This window comes from Rosa rugosa, chromosome 3, assembly GCF_958449725.1.
Source record: "Rosa rugosa chromosome 3, drRosRugo1.1, whole genome shotgun sequence".
Classification (NCBI taxonomy): Eukaryota; Viridiplantae; Streptophyta; class Magnoliopsida; order Rosales; family Rosaceae; genus Rosa; species Rosa rugosa.
In genome coordinates, this window is record NC_084822.1 from 56,853,121 (window position 1) to 56,868,879 (window position 15,759).

General features: G+C 41.4%; 4 protein-coding genes across 4 annotated transcripts; 1 reads left to right on the forward strand and 3 right to left on the reverse strand.

Annotated features, from left to right (window-relative positions):
* Positions 1–219: 219 nt before the first annotated feature.
* On the reverse strand, positions 220–2,812 carry LOC133736347 (F-box protein At3g12350). The gene is made up of 2 exons (XM_062163804.1): positions 1,708–2,812; positions 220–842 (listed from the first exon to the last, which is right to left on the reverse strand). The coding sequence occupies exons 1-2, from the start codon at positions 2,623–2,625 to the stop codon at positions 375–377; spliced, it is 1,386 nt and encodes a 461-aa protein (XP_062019788.1). The 5' UTR covers positions 2,626–2,812; the 3' UTR covers positions 220–374.
* A 574-nt stretch (positions 2,813–3,386) lies between these two features.
* Positions 3,387–6,437, reverse strand: LOC133739870 (exocyst complex component EXO70I-like). Its single transcript, XM_062167690.1, has 2 exons — positions 5,552–6,437; positions 3,387–5,007 (listed from the first exon to the last, which is right to left on the reverse strand). Exons 1-2 carry the CDS (start codon positions 6,350–6,352, stop codon positions 3,676–3,678), a joined length of 2,133 nt encoding a protein of 710 aa, XP_062023674.1. The 5' UTR covers positions 6,353–6,437; the 3' UTR covers positions 3,387–3,675.
* A 4,519-nt stretch (positions 6,438–10,956) lies between these two features.
* Positions 10,957–12,485, forward strand: LOC133739334 (NADH dehydrogenase [ubiquinone] iron-sulfur protein 4, mitochondrial-like). The gene is made up of 5 exons (XM_062167088.1): positions 10,957–11,210; positions 11,353–11,441; positions 11,723–11,852; positions 12,049–12,078; positions 12,223–12,485. Exons 1-5 carry the CDS (start codon positions 11,055–11,057, stop codon positions 12,280–12,282), a joined length of 465 nt encoding a protein of 154 aa, XP_062023072.1. The 5' UTR covers positions 10,957–11,054; the 3' UTR covers positions 12,283–12,485.
* Positions 12,411–14,705, reverse strand: LOC133739333 (uncharacterized). Its single transcript, XM_062167086.1, has one exon. The coding sequence runs from the start codon at positions 13,707–13,709 to the stop codon at positions 12,573–12,575; it is 1,137 nt and encodes a 378-aa protein (XP_062023070.1). The 5' UTR covers positions 13,710–14,705; the 3' UTR covers positions 12,411–12,572.
* Positions 14,706–15,759: the final 1,054 nt, after the last annotated feature.

Genomic DNA, 15,759 nt, shown 5'->3' on the forward strand with positions numbered 1-15,759 from the left:
AAAGCTAGCCTAGCCAGTTTTACAAAGCAATAAATTTGGTCATTTTGCACCCGTTCCCCAAGGCTGGACCTGTAAGGGCAGCAGCGAGATATGCAGATTTTCATGGGAAGAACCCAAAATTGAAGAACCAAACCGGATCAAAAGCTAGCCGCTTTTCAAAAGCAATTAACTTAGAATAGAAGGCTCACAAGTGAGCCAAGAGGTAATTGAACAGATCACTGATCAAGTGATGCCAGCATTCTTATTACTGTGTCCATAAATATTGTACAGTGCCACAGAGCAGAGTTGCACCCAGCTAAAGTTGGTGTCTGTACAAAAAGAATAACAATTTTCACAAGGTAGTGTACATCAATAACACTACTTAAAACTAAAGGCTACATAATATCAAGAAGACAATCATTCTTGGCAACTTGCTTCAAGTCCCTGATAAAACTGTCTTGAAGAAACCCAAATCCAAATGTTCCATCCCCGTACTGCCAAACCCTTCCCTGTGCATGCACTGGGTTTGTGGTAGTTCTTACCATGTATGGAATGGCCATATCATAACTTAAGGTAATGCAAAGAATGCGAGAGACCACTTCAATTCCTGTGAGCTGGAGAATGTGATCTGCTACGGCATTTGGTCGAAGATGTATGCGACTATTATATAAACTTTCTTCCTCTGGGAGAAATGGAGACTCGGAAAAAGTAGGGTCTGTTGTCCAAAAGACTGGGAGCTTACTGATAACCCGAGTGAAACTGCAAATGTGACCAGACGAGTCACAAACCTTTTGGCAGGAAATGCCCCCAATGTCATCATATGCAACAAGGTAAAATCCCAAGTTCATATCATCATAAATTCCCTGCAAACAGAAAAAATTGACCGGGATTCAATTGAGTCACACTTGATATCTCTTTTGAATCCACCATCGGGTAATAAGAAATCAAGAGAAGGAAGCGAGAATACAGCAAAAAATCAATCAGTTAACCCTAGAGCTGCTATCTCAAAGCTGGCTGATTATGTTCCTAAAAATGATTGATCCAACCGTGCCCATTAGTTTGAAATTCTACTAAAATAAATCAAAGAATGATAAAGCATCAACTATAATACTTCAGCACTAAAAAAGTAACTGCTTCCTGTAGACAGACTTCCATGATAACAAAAAAAAAAAAAAATTCAATTGAGCCACACCTTCAAAACACTTTTAATTTCACCAGCTAATAATTTCACACCACGAAAAGCAGGAGGGAAACTAGCAAAATCAACTAGTTTAACTCTTGAGCTGGCTGATTATGTTCCTTAGACCAAACTTTCCCAGCACAGAGGCTTTAAAAAATTTCGGAATTGTACTAAAACAAATCTATGAAGTCTAAGCATCGAATGTAAAACTCCAAGCACTAAAAAAAATAAAAAAAATAAGAAACAACAACGATTCATATAGACAGACTCCCGGTCACAATTGTCATAGGGATTGAAACAGCGCTAATGACGATGGGAATAGATCCAATGCTATTATATTACAGACTAGAGAAAAACCACCACAGCGACGTTGAATGACAGAGTTTCTCTAGGCAACCATTTCACAATAGGCAAAATGAGGAGCAAAAAGTTAACTTCTTCTCTCTCTAACTAAGCAGAATAACAATCTTAAAGCAGGAACTGATATACATTACACTCATATTCCAATTTCAGCTCAAAACATTCAAGTCTAAGAGAGAAAAAGGAACCTTCCAGAGGCCCTGCAAAGGCCGAGCCGGCGTCGGCGAGCAATCAACAATCTTAACAAAATGCTGAGACTCCAACTTCCTCCTCAACTGCTTCTCCTTCTCTCTCCTCCTCTGCCTCCTTGACGCTCTATCTCCACCGGAACCGGGGCTCGTCCGGTTCGCAAAGTACTGATAAATCTCCGACATCATCCGGTCCGGCGAGTTCGGCGACGTCCCGGGGGACCCACTCTCGTATCCAATCAAATCCTCACCAATCCCACCTTCAATAATACTCACTGCACTCGAACTTGGCCGACCTCCATTTCTGTTAGCGGCAAAGCTCATATCTTCCTCCACCACAAAATGAGTCTTCCCCATCAAGCTCAAATTCACCGGCACCAAATCCTTATCGGAGAAATTCGGCCGGCCGGAGTTTAACTCCGCCGCCGAAATCTCCGCCCGCCCTTCCGGGTCGAGAAAGTTAACAACCTGGCCCTCCGGCGAGAGGCTCATCCACAAGAACGGCGCCTTGACCACGCCGTAGCTGCCGTCCTTGGCGGGAGAGACACGTGACCCGGTCAGGAACGAAGGGCCCCACTCGAAGAAAATCAACGGCGGAGAAGTGGCCTGACCGCCTTGGCGCCAGAATCCGATCAGATTCTCCCACCGGCTCAGGGTCTGGTAGAGGCTCCGGTACGTGATTTTGCCGCTACCCCATTTCTTGATCTGGGTCTTGGCGCCCCAGCGGCGGTCGCACATAGAGAACCAGAGCTTGGCGTCGTTCTTGCAGAGCGAAACGAACCGTTTCGAGGTGCAGGCGAAGCTGGAGATCTCCGGTGGGGTCAGGAAGGAGAGGATGCAGAGCTGGACGTCCTCGGGGAAATCGGAGAAGGACATTGAGCCGTTCAATTCCTCAATGTTGAGTTTTGGGTCTTCCATGATTGCAAATTTGGGTTGATTTTCAGGGCGAATTTGGGGAACTAAAAACTGGTGGGAGATTTGAGAGGCGGAAGAGTTGTGTAAGGAACAGTTGAAGTGTTGGATTGAGGTTGGTAGATTCGTGGAGAAGAACGAATGATTCTTCGATGCGCTGAGCGTAGGAGCTGGATACCTGTAAATGTAGATATTCAGTTGGGGTAGAAGTGTAATTGAGCAAGCATGCGACTTATGGTAACTCATTCTTCTTGGCCGTAACGTAAGGTAAATTCTACGGCAGAAAATTATGTATATGGTAATCTTACCGGCCAAACAATATATATGGTTATTATATTTGACACATATTTTTCCATCTAAAGTTCTAAACTAGCTATGGTGGAGGCGTGGAAGGCTGTGGCTTGCTTAAGGTCGGAATGATTGTTTTTTTGTTTTTTTTTTGCTTGGGGGGTTAGCCTTTGTTAGATTAGGTAACACACATCTATCCCAGCATAACTGGACTAATCTACTGCATCGCCACGGGGCAGGAACGCTTACAGGCACAAGACCTAACCGTTGGCTGGCCACCAAGGCCAGGTAGGAATGATTTTTGTTTTCGAAATTTAAAAAGTTTTAAAAAATTTATTTCATTTTAAGTTGTGAATGATATTCTTATATTTAACACGTCAATTTTACATAATATAAAGAATATATTAATTCTTCACAATTTATTTAAATAGGGTGCATGCGTGGTAGTTTATGAAGTTTGAGGTAAAACCCTAAAAACAGGATGGGGAAACCTAAATGACATTAATGACGCAAGCGTGCAATACTCAACACGAAAGGTCGATCATCCGCGAGTAGATGAAGGTTTGATATATACAACAAATGAAATAGAATTGCAAGTCGAAATTCTAGCAGCTAATGTAACAGAAGAAATCTGAAGAGAGATTTTGAGAAAATAATATTTGATACGAGCCTCCTTCGTTTTTCCATTGACATGTACGTAGTTGAAGTGTTGAACCAACACAAGTACGTTTCACAACTCTTGAATTAGACCTAGAATTATGATCACTCTCACTTTTCACTGGTATTTGACCTAGTGCGTCGAAAGCCCTTAACCGCACCGTCCACCGCCGAGCTCCCTCCCGCCGTCCGATCCCTAGACCCACGCCTCTTAAGCTTCACCTCCCCACCCTCAAATATCTGACACAGCAACTGCTGAACTGACTCAGGGCTCAAATACGACGACTTCCCCGGCAATGAAACCGAGAACGAGTCCAAGAACTTACTGTAGGCTGGAACCACAAGCTTCACCGTCGCCAATCTAATCTGCTCCCTCAAATCTTCGTCAGGAATACTATAGTACCCTTTGTGCCTCTTTGATACATCATCCAAGCCCTTCATAAACGCCTCCATTTTCGCTCTAACCATTCCCACCATTGCTTCCTTGCTCTCCAGCTCCAAATCATCATCTTTCTCCAAAACCCTAACCAGAGGAACCCACACTATCTTCTGATACATGTAAGCCGATTCCTCTGCTATTACTTTGTAATTTTTCTTCATGTATTGGTCTCCCACGAGCTTCCCTAGCTCTGTGTTTTTGGTCCTCATGTAAATATACCAGTACGTGTTCATTGCAAAAACATGGGGCAGAGCCAACTTATCGACCCGATAACCCGACTGTTTCGCTTCTACATTCCTCTGCAGAGCTTCCATGATGTGGGAAACGGCATCTCTGAGAAGATTCTCGTCGGATTCGGGTCTGGACAGAATCCCAGCTTTCCAAATCTGCTCTGTTCTGAGGACTCTGGCCATGGGAACAGAGTAAGCCTCTGTTGCTAAGTACTTCATGTAATTCACAGCGTACCTTACAATTTTGGGGACTGACCCATCTTGCGGGGGAGGTACCCCATCTGAGTTTCCTTCAATTTGAAGCCCAAACTCCCAGAAAACTTTACTCGAAGCGTGAATCAGAAGCTTCTCGAGTTCTCTGAATCGAACGCAAATGTCAGTCCCTGCTTCACCTTCGAAGACTTGAGAGAATGCAGGCTTGAGTTTCTCCAATGACTCGAACATGTCTAGCAACTTGAACAGTTTTTGTGGCTCTTTGCTGCTCCGGGCTACGCCTTCGCCGAATCTGAAGAACACCGCCATGATTTTGTCTGCGATTTTTACAAAGCATTCTGACCAGACCAGCCCGTCCATTATGCCTCCCAGTACTTGTTCGCAGAAATTCTTCTCTGAGACCAGCACTGCTTTCACTGCGAGTTCGAAGTGTTGGATCCAAAGGGTTATGGCCGTCTCTAAATTCTCCCAAGCCATTTCGTCTATTTCTTCCGGACTGTGTGTTCTTAAGTACTCTGGGTTTAGCCGCATTAGTGCTTTTGCCACTCTTCTGTATCTCACCTGTTGATCAACAACCATAACCATTCAACGGTTAATTGAGGGAATGCAACTATTTGAGGATTTTGAGCCATGAATAGCTAGCTTAGCAATTTATAATGAAATAATCTTACACTCATCGATTATCTAATAAGCTTCATTAGACCATATTCAATGCATCTATTTAAAAAGAGCTCTCTATGTCGATAAATAACGTGAGTATACGACATCCCTCTCACAATATCTAGTCACGCAAGTCACATAATCACTTATTGTGAGACTTGTTACATACACATTTTTTTTTCTTTTTTTAAAAGATGATCAAAGGATTTCACTCATGCCCCATGGTAACTCGAACTCATGACTTCGTACATAGGTAATGGGTGTTCTAACCACTGAGCTAACACCACTTCGTCTTACACATGTTACTCGTAAGAATATTTTCTCTCCTTGGTTAATGGGAAGAGGTGACTTAAACTTTTATAAGAGAAGCTCTTAATTAGTATTTAGTAAGAAATGGTAAGCAAGGTGATCAATAATTGTGCTAAAGAAAATTAGCAAATGTTACCTTAACATAAATATCGATGCATATATCCAAACAATCTTCGGCAGCTAGGGTTTGTGAGATCCGCCTTAGAAGTTCAATTTCCAACTCAGTGCCCAAATTAGAACCCGTGATCACCATCTGATCATCACCTTCATTATCCTTATCTACAGCCTGTGATTGATCCACTATATTTTGATGCTTTATTTGCTGCAATATATTCTCATACTCATCCTGCAAATTCAGCAAAGCCTCATCAAGCAGCCCTTCAAATCTCATAGCATCCACCTCTGTCTCATACAAGGCCTTCAAAGTGATCAGAGTCTCCCTCAACCGATGGATCCTGTACTGATCAGTCGCCTTCGTCCGGCTCAGAAACTCCACCACCTCCTGAAGCCTCTGGATCACCGGCTCGCCCTCCTCGCATATGGAGCTTATCGCCGCCTTGAGCTGATCCACACAGTCCACGTACTTGATGAGCGTCTTGAGCCTCTTGTTCATGTTCTTCTCGTTTGACAACTTCGATGACAAGTCGAGAAGCTTGTCCTGTATAGACTCTGATCGCTTGAAGTTGTCGAGGAGCGCAAGGGCCGGCGTGACAGCTCGGTTGATTCTGGTTTCCAGGGCCCTGGAGGCCATGGACATGGACTGTAATGGAGCTACTCTTCTTGAGGCTGAGGCTAGTGTTTCGTCAATGAGGTTAAACTTGTAGTCCATCTTTTTCAGATTCTGTTCCATCAAGGCAGAGGCTTTGAGTAGGGTTCTCAAGTCTGTGCAGGCTAGCTGAATGTCAGAGAGCCTTGAATCTTCTTCATTGGTCGCCATTGAATCTGGTTAAACTTTAGGGTGGTCTCTGTTCAATTGATTAGCTATATATGATACAAAGTTAGTGACAGGCATGAAGTGTTGGGGGCACAAAATGACAATGAAGTAAAATGGGGGAGAGAGGAGCTCGATGTAAACTAAGAACAAATGGCGAGTGTGCGATGAAAGGGAACAAATAGACAGTTTGGAAGGTAGTGAAATGTGCAGCCGGTTTCATCTTCAACCGCATGAATCAGTCCGACGATGAAAATGACTTGCAGAAGTAGGTACTGAAGTGAACAATAAAAAGCCCAGTACATCGTTCTTGTTAGTCAATGCCCAACTCAGGCTTGGTCTAGAGCATATGCCATTTGGGCTTTAGTTCTACTTTGAAAAGATTAATTTGATTTCACGTCGTTGTACTAACAATTTTTTTTTTTATCTGATAATATATTTCTCTATTATAAAAAAGAAACTCTATTATTTGGTTCAGGGGTGTGTTTTGAAAACTGAAAACCTAACTATAATTGCAGGAAACCACCAAAAGTAACTAAAATCAGATTAAACCGGTTAGTGCTAAAAACTAAACTGAACAATGTGTTTGGATCCAAAATGAGCATTTTGGCCTGACAAGGCGTGTTTTGGAGAAATTGAGTCAATGTCAGTGGCTCAAACTATATATTGTTGACTAGTTTGAAATATATTATTTAGAGGCTAAATAAAGCCTACTTGCAGAATTATGAAAGATTATGCGAACTGCAAGAAAAGGAAATGATGGAAGCATGAAAATGAAAAGTCAACTTTAGCACATTTTCCTACTTCGGCTAGGAGAAACCGAGCTAAACAAGGAAGGAGGGGTGGCAGACTAACCAAACGAAATCCAAATGAGCTAAAACTCTCCAGATTAATTCTAGACATCCCAAGGATCATTTCTTATGAAGAGTGCCAGAGCTAGTTCTGAGTGTAAAGCCTTCAAACAATCAGTCCAATTTTCTGCAGAAGCAAAACTGGAAACTGGACCTGTAAGGAGTCCAGCAGCGTTTCCAGCCCAACCACATGGAATTAAGCTCTGAAATTGTACCACAATGATCTACACTCATTATGGATTATTTTATATGAAGAAGTGGAAGGCCCATTCTGATTTCTTGGTGGAGATATAACTGAAGGAATAAATGAGCAGAAAGTGACTCAAACCTAACAAATTCCATTAGTGTTTAAGTGCTTAAACCTAACAATTTCATTAGTGTTTAAGTGCTCAAACCTAACCCATCATGATTTGTTTAATGCCAACTACTATGGCTTGGTAGCCTATATATAGAGGCTACAACAAGTAACAATAGACAACACAATTCATCAAAGAATCTCTATGATCATCCAAGCCTCTCTAGAGCAACCCCTCTCTTTCTCTTACCGGTGATCACACTTCAGTCCTAGTCTTCTCAGGAGCTGACTGTCAGTGCCACCGAACCCTCTGTCAACGTGCTTCGGTCCTAGTCTCCTCCGGAGCCGACTGTAGTACAGCGACCACAACGGTTACGGATGCAGCCAAGCAAGGGTAACACCCTCGCAAACCAGCTAAGCTAAAGTCACGCTTTGGCAAGTTCTCTCTACTTCCCGGTGATTTCGCTCTGCTCAACCTACAACGTTGAGTATCGACTTAGTGACACAAGACAAAGTCCTCCAGCACGAGGCACAGAAGACCCCCACGACGAGGTTGGTGCTCTCCTCGTCTACAGTCGCTCAAAAGAAGTCAGGTTAAGGGACACCCCCGACGACCGCACCCGAACGGTGCTGGCACGCCCGCGCAGAAAAGAGACTGTTGACCAGCTGCAGCAAAAACTGGAGCCAAACACAATGTTTTTGTCATCAGTTCTTGCTCAATACATATGATAAACGAGATAAATCTGTACTGAACCACTATACTTAAAATTAATTATAATTACTTTTACATGTTCAATGGCTAAGTACTTTATTTATAGTAAAATTCTATCGTATTGAATTAAGACGTTAGTTAGATGATTTAGACCATGTCAATTCTAAAATATTTGACTGACTTGATTTAATAAATTTAAAGATGCTATCATACATGAGTTAGCGACTTAGCGGTTAGTGTTAGAAAACCAAATTGATGACTTCGACTCCCCCTACTGGTACTTTTTTTTTTTTTTTTTTTTTGAAAGAAGGACGACAAACTATATTAAGTGAAATTGAGGAGTACATGGAGTGATGCATAAAACATCAAAAGAAAGCAATAAAACATAACGGGATGCACAAACGCATTTGTAATGAAGAAAAAACAATAGAGCATAATTAGATGCACAATCGCATCGAGAATAAAAGGTAACCATGTGACTTGATGCCGTAAGGCATCGCTGCACTGCATATGTCACTGAAGTAGTGTAAATAGAAAAGTAACTGTAACTGTAACCGATGATATGACCACCTATGAGAGGCGATTCGCTCACCAATAGATCGAAAGCAACCGAGGGTGTCTGAAACTCGGATTTAGGCAGACGAACTCTTAAGAGAAGATCAATACAATAGTTAATAAAATACGAGATGTATCTATACTATTATTAAGAGAAGAGAGCTTGCTCTCCAAAACTGAAATTTGTTACCAATTTAACATTTATGTATTAAAAAACCATGAAATATAATTAATCAATAGGGATAATATGATAAATTATAAAATAAAAAAAATAAATAAATAAAAAACAGAAAATGTGGTAGTTGTACGAGAAGTTTTTCCATTATCTTTAACTTATCTCCACACACATAGTGGGTGAGCCTTACTAGTATAATATAAAAAAATTGTATATGTATTATTCGGACAATTTCATTTAATAATTCATAGAAATGTTCAACAAAATATTATTAATTAATTATTATAAAATATTACTATATTATTTTTTATTTAATAATATGTGTAGAATACGGAAAAAAAGTAGAGAATCGTATATAAATACTTTTGAATTAGAAACTACGGAAAATTTAACGAATACGGGACCAACAGAACTGGCGTCATTTATGTTTTTGGGATTTTGACCCAATGCCCAAATTTAGGCCAATGTACTCCCACTTACTCCACCAAAAACATTTTATTCCCATTTACCCAACTTAAATATCAAATAACAGTTTTACCCGCAGTCTAATTAATTAACTACAAACTCTCTCATCGATCTCTCTCTCTATCTCTCTTCCTCTCTCTCTCCTCCTCCTCCGTCTCCCCACTTCAAAGAGACCAGAATGACCAGCGAATCGTCGGAGGCGGACGACTTCGCCGGCGAAGAAGAAGAAGAAGAGAGAAAAGGCTTCTCTCTCCGATTCAACTCTCGGTTTGCTCCTCGATCGAAACCACAACCGTCGATAACCACCATCGAGCTCCGGCAATGGTGTCCTCTAGGGTTTTGCTCTGCTTCTCCTTGTTCATCGCTCTGCGCTTCACCGCGATCCAAATTCTCTGACACCGTCAGCAAGCACGACTTCGTCGTCTTCTCCTTGTTCATTACTCTGTGCTTCACTGCGATCCAAATTCTCCGACACTGTCAGCAAGCACGACTTCGTCGTCGTCGCCTTCACAGATCGATCTTTTAAATTTCCTCTGTTCTGTTTGATTTGAATCGGTGTTGATTTATTTGGTTTTGGTTATTTGTGTTTTCGCGTCTGTGGATCTGGAGTTCTGGACTTTGATTTGAATTGGGGAAGGAGGTGGACCGAGGACATTTTGGTCATACTTGCTCAGCTAAGGGAAAGAAGGGAGAGCTTACCTGTGGGTTGGATTCTACTGTGATTTATGTGTTTTCCAAATTTGAATCAGTATGGGCTTACTTGGAGATTGATGTATGAGCTTGTAAGTATTTGAAGTTGGTGTGCCTCGTGTTTCGGAGTTGTTTACACTAGAATATAATCAAATTTGGATTATATATGGAAGTTGAATGAGACTGGATTTTAGAAGCTAGTTATCGAATCAAGGGTGTACGGTAATGGTGGTGACTTAGTGATTTTGTCAATACATTATCAAGTGAGAAAAAAAGAATATAGGTGTTGTCAATATTAGACATTCTTTGCAATTAATAAGATTATTGGGGGCAGTAAAAAGATTATTTGGGGTTAATAATAAGATTATTGGGGGCACTAATAATATTACTGGGGGCAATAAAAAGATTATTGGGGGGTAATAATAAGATTATTAGGGGGCAATAATAAGATTATTGGGGTTTAATAAAATCGGATGCCTGATTCCGGTGATCGGTTGCCGGAATCCGGTCACTGGACTCCTGCGGCCTGTCACCGGAGTCCGGCGAAGTCTCCAATGACTCTCTCTCTCTAAGTGACAAAGAGAGAGAGGGCAAAATTGTCCTAAAAATAAATAGAAAACAATAAAAAAATACTTAATTGGGTATTAGGGCAAAAGATATGTAAATTATTGGGTAAGTGTGCAATCTCATAAGATGTTTGGGTAAATGGAGTTAGTGTTGCTTAAATTTAGGTAAATAGACATTTTTCCTATGTTTTTTTTTTATCAAGGAGTACGTGTCACCATTATGGCGCAAAAGGAGTAAAGGACCAACTCTCCGAACCTTCTGGTGCGTAAACGAGTGTCGTAGTGAAGCACGAATTTTTTATTTTTTATTTTGAAATATGAAGCACGATTAGGATTAAGGAGTCGTTTCACAAAAATTGTTGTGGTTGCCTGAGAAACCCTGCCCTGCCCTGAGCAAAAATGGCAAGCTCTCTACGACACGGATTCACCAAAGCCCGATCACCTATTCTCTCCCGGACCAGATGGTTCTCGTCGGAATCTCAGGCCCTGGTGGAGACCAGGATCCCCGACGTCGGAATCATATCTGGAATCCCCGAACAGCATCTCAAAAGAAGGGTACGCTCTTTTGATTCTTCGATCGCTTATTTATTTTCTTGAGGGATATGAATAGGTTGTTGTAGGTGAAGAATGTATATATTTTTTCTTTTTCGTTTGTAGAGTAATTTAATATTAAGTATTTGAATTTGGGCATGCCCAGGTCGTAATTTATTCTCCTGCTCGAACTGCATCACAGCAAGGTTCTGGGAAAGTTGGGAAATGGAAAATTAATTTCCTTTCTACGCAGAAGTACGTGTGCTTTTTATTCTTACACATCTTTTGCAGGAAAATTTCGATGATGGATCAGGTTCTTCCGTAGATTTTACTTCATCAATTGTGTATGTAGGTCATGGACACTAGCCTCAAATTGTTCTATCCTCAATTAGTCATTTGCTACAATACAATTAGTTCTGCTCTGTTAGTGTTCGAGTACCTTTCGTAATAGGAGTCTTGAAATTTCATAAGCTGCATTTTCGTTACTGTTAAAAAAGCATGCTAATTAGTACTGTTTCTTTTTGACATTTTGATAGGTGGGAAAATCCATTGATGGGTTGGACATCCACAGGTGATCCCTATGCCAATGTGGGTGAGGCAGGACTGACTTTCGAAAGTGAAGAAGCTGCAAGGGAATTTGCTGAGAAACATGGTTGGGATTATACGGTGCGTGCCTACTCGAGTATTAATCTTTTTTTGTGGCTATAGAATTAACCCGAATTTTGTATCCTAAGAAAGTTCGTTCCAGTTTTGTTGTGAGATGATGTGTAACAGACTTTTACATCAATCTAAAATCTTTGTTGGGGTTTGAATAGTTATTGTGGAATACATTGCTAAGGATTCGATTTTAACCGATGTGCAGGTCAGGAAGCGTCACACACCACTTCTAAGGGTACGAAATTTTTCTTGTTCACAACTTGTACATTTGAAGATGAAAATGTGGATTTCCTCTTAACCTTATGTTGGCGATTTATGATTTGTGATTTGTTTTACAAGCTGCTTCTGTATTAACTTCAAATCTTCTGACCATGTGTAGGTCAAGAGTTATGCAGACAACTTCAAGTGGAAGGGGCTACCAAAGAGCGAGGAGGAGTGAATTGTGCACTTTAGAGATCCCAAAGCTCCGAGGCCTGTGAGTGCCTGAGCTTAATTTCTTCTCCAATCTAGTTTTCCTAGACTGAATTGTTTCTTAGTTGTGTTATTGGCTATGCTTATCTGAAAATAATATGTAATGAACAGGTTTCTACCAAGAAGTGAAATAATACACATCCAAAACCCCCTCTAGATTTTACATCAAAAGCCTGATTACTATATATATTTCCTCTTAATATTTGACTACGATATATAATGTGCATCTTCTACTAAGATACACAGCCTACACTACATTTAGTTACAAGTAGCAATTTCATTAGAACTGGACTGAGAAGCCTCTCTGCTGTGGGTGTGGAACCTCCAAGTGAAGAGGTAGTCCTTGGACTCGCAGGCCAGTTTGATCACATCACAGAAAGCATTGACAGCATGCTTGTCCATCTCATTGCCCCACTCTATCCTCACCCAGCATGAAAACCCATTTGATAGAGTTGGCACCCTTGTATCAGAAAGCTGAAGTGTAACCTCCCCACTGATCCTTTTGCACGAGCTGGCCACCATTGAATCGAGCCAGGAACACTCTGGCTGACCCACCATCTCCTTGTAAGCTGCATTTGCCATCCTCACCTTGTTGTGTGAATCTGAAATGATGGCTGGCAGTGCCTCGGACTCCACCTCTTCCTCCACATCCTCTGGCTTCTTAGGAGCTTGCACAGCTGGGGATAACCTTGGGTCTGTGCTGATGCAGCCAACGCTTATGCTCGAGCCCACAGGTCGAATTGGCTGAGGTGCTATGACACTGGGGGTGGTAGGAGTAGTAGTAGTAGGGGATGGGGTTCCTTGTAGTTGCTTCAGTAGGTCTTTCTCCTCGGGAATTTCAGCTACAGAGTTCAAATCTATGAGCTGCTCTTCTCCTCCAGAAGGTTTCGTAAAATTGAGTTCAGCTGGCACCACTGCTTGGTTGGTCACCACAGCTTGGTTTGGGACAATGGGAACTGAAGAAGGGTATGATAGAAGAGGCAGAGTCACCAGACTAGTGTTTTCAAGGCTGGTGTTGGCTGATCCAAGCTGGTTTGGTAATGGAAGCTGTGAAAGAGGATGAGGAAAACCATCCAAGGTTAAATTTTTGGCAGGGGATGTTACATGGCAAGGAGGAGAGAGCCCAAATCCATGGTTTGGTCTTTGCCTTCTGAGGGTTGGTGGCGAAATTGCAGCTCGACCTCTCTTCCTGGTTCTTGTTGGTCTTGCCTGCAATTGAGGCCAGAGGCTTCGAAGGTAAGGGGAGTCCCTGATCTTCTGAGACAGGGCAGGGCTCTCACCTGTAGGGGTGGTTGCACTAGTCTCAGGCCTTGGTGCTATGGGCCTGTACCTGGACATAATCTCAGCCGTTTTTGCTGTGTTGGTGGAGTTGTAAGGATTCAGAGTCTTGATCATGGTTGCGAAGTTTTCGACTTTCTCCTGGAGTCACTCACTTAGCCCACCACCACAAGCTCAAGTTTTGCAATGGCAAGGCTTTACAGAGAAATGTAGAAGGCAGAGCTGTGAGGGATGGGGAGGTCGGTAAGTGTTTTGGTGAGAGGGATGAAACTGTTGTTTTAAGGGAGGGGGCTGGCCAATTGGAGAAGGGCACCATGAAGCAGAGAGGAAGGAGAGAATGACACTTGGACTTGTAGCGTGGGTACGTGTTTGTGGGACTCCATGTGGGATTTTAACTCTGTAATGACTGTACAGGAGGGCCCACTATTTTTTACCGTTTACAGTCCAAGGGCTGCATGCCTCTCATTGTTCTGAAGGGCAACGCGTGTGAGTAAGGCCGACATGCGTGGATACACCTATCACGATTGGTTTGGCCGTTTTTGTTTTTTTTTACCCGGAATTTACGTGATTGCCCCTATACTCGGGTCGGTCGTATTTGGCCCCGTTGGACGTGTCGTTGCGGTGGCTCTCATTGCATGCAAAGGACGAGGGAGAATCTGATTGGAGTGTGAGGCCTCGGGAGCTTAAATTCTAAGCTGACAGGCAGAGGGACGGAGCGGGGTACACGTGGCCTGTGGCTGTCTAAAACGTGGAGTTTGTGACTGGGGCAGGGGAAAGCGTCGCTTTTGGTCCTCCTAATTAGCGCGCCGTTGCGGTGCTTTGGGTTGTTGCCAAGTCACAAAGAGGAAGGGGGTTGCGTGGGAGGTGTGAAGGGAAACAACGGATGTCAAGCTTGGACTAGCCCATGGGAGGGGTTCACTGAACCAGGAGGCGGACTTCTCTTCTCCAGTGACACCTTTTTTGGCAATTAATTTTGGTTTCACGTCCATGGACCAAAGTCGATAGGTTCAAGTCTACTCGTTGAGTCTCTGAGGCAGAGTCCCTATAGGAGCAAGTCTACTTAGTTGGGTCTGGGGCAGAATACTGTTTATAAATTTTTTTTTATTTTTTTTTATCTATCACATATCATGATATTGTTCAATCACTTTTAATTTATTATTATTTTTTTTGAAAGAATTTATTTGTTTATTATAAATGAGAAGTATATAATGTATATAAATACTAATGATGGAGATTTCAGAAAATCTACCGAGTAATATTAATATTTAGGTAAAAAAAGAAAGAAATCATTGACAAAATATAAATTTAAACAAATTATGAGCAATTGAAAATTTTATTGTCACACACTCACACAATCATCGTCAATTTTAAAAAAAAAACTACTGACAACTTTGATGGATCAGATTAGCCGAATACTATTCAATCTGACGGCTATTATCTATATAGTTTATTAATTATTTATTATAAATATAAAATATATAACGTAAATAAATATTAATGATGAATTTTAGAAAATGTTCCAAGTGATATTAGTTTTGAGTAAAATAATACTACATTTTTCTTTTTTACATTATTTTGCCATATGTGTGTGTGTAAACCAAGAAGATTTTTGAAACGAGCACTAAAACTTAACTTCGGTAAAAGAGGTTTTTTTTTTTTTTCCCTTCTTCTTCTTCTTCTTCTTCTTCTTTAAATGATTAGTTTTATCATCTAATATATATAAGGTAACTAACTAAAATAACAACTTGGCTAGTTGGTTTAGAATTTTGTGAAATTTGATTTTTCACCCGCACAAAACTACAGGTCCTAGCTGATGTCAGCTCTATTTTGTTGCGGGTCAAGCTGACAATTGGGTCCCGAGTTGAGTTCATTCACTGTCTTAACCCGTCTACCAAGTCAAATAAAGACCGGACTGAATTTGGCACTGAAAATAAGATTTGAAGTTGTTTTTATTTATGGGTCAAGACTTAACTTGAGCCATGGTAAAATAAAGCCTGTCACTTGCTCTAATGGGGTTCTTTCATTTAGACTCCAATTTTTTCCAATTTAACCCAATTATATTGGAAAAAAAAAAAATGCACATTGGGCTTAGTGGGAACCCTTGATTTTTGTGAATGATGGTGTCACTTAATGTCATTTGGTATATGCGAATCATAATCTTATTATC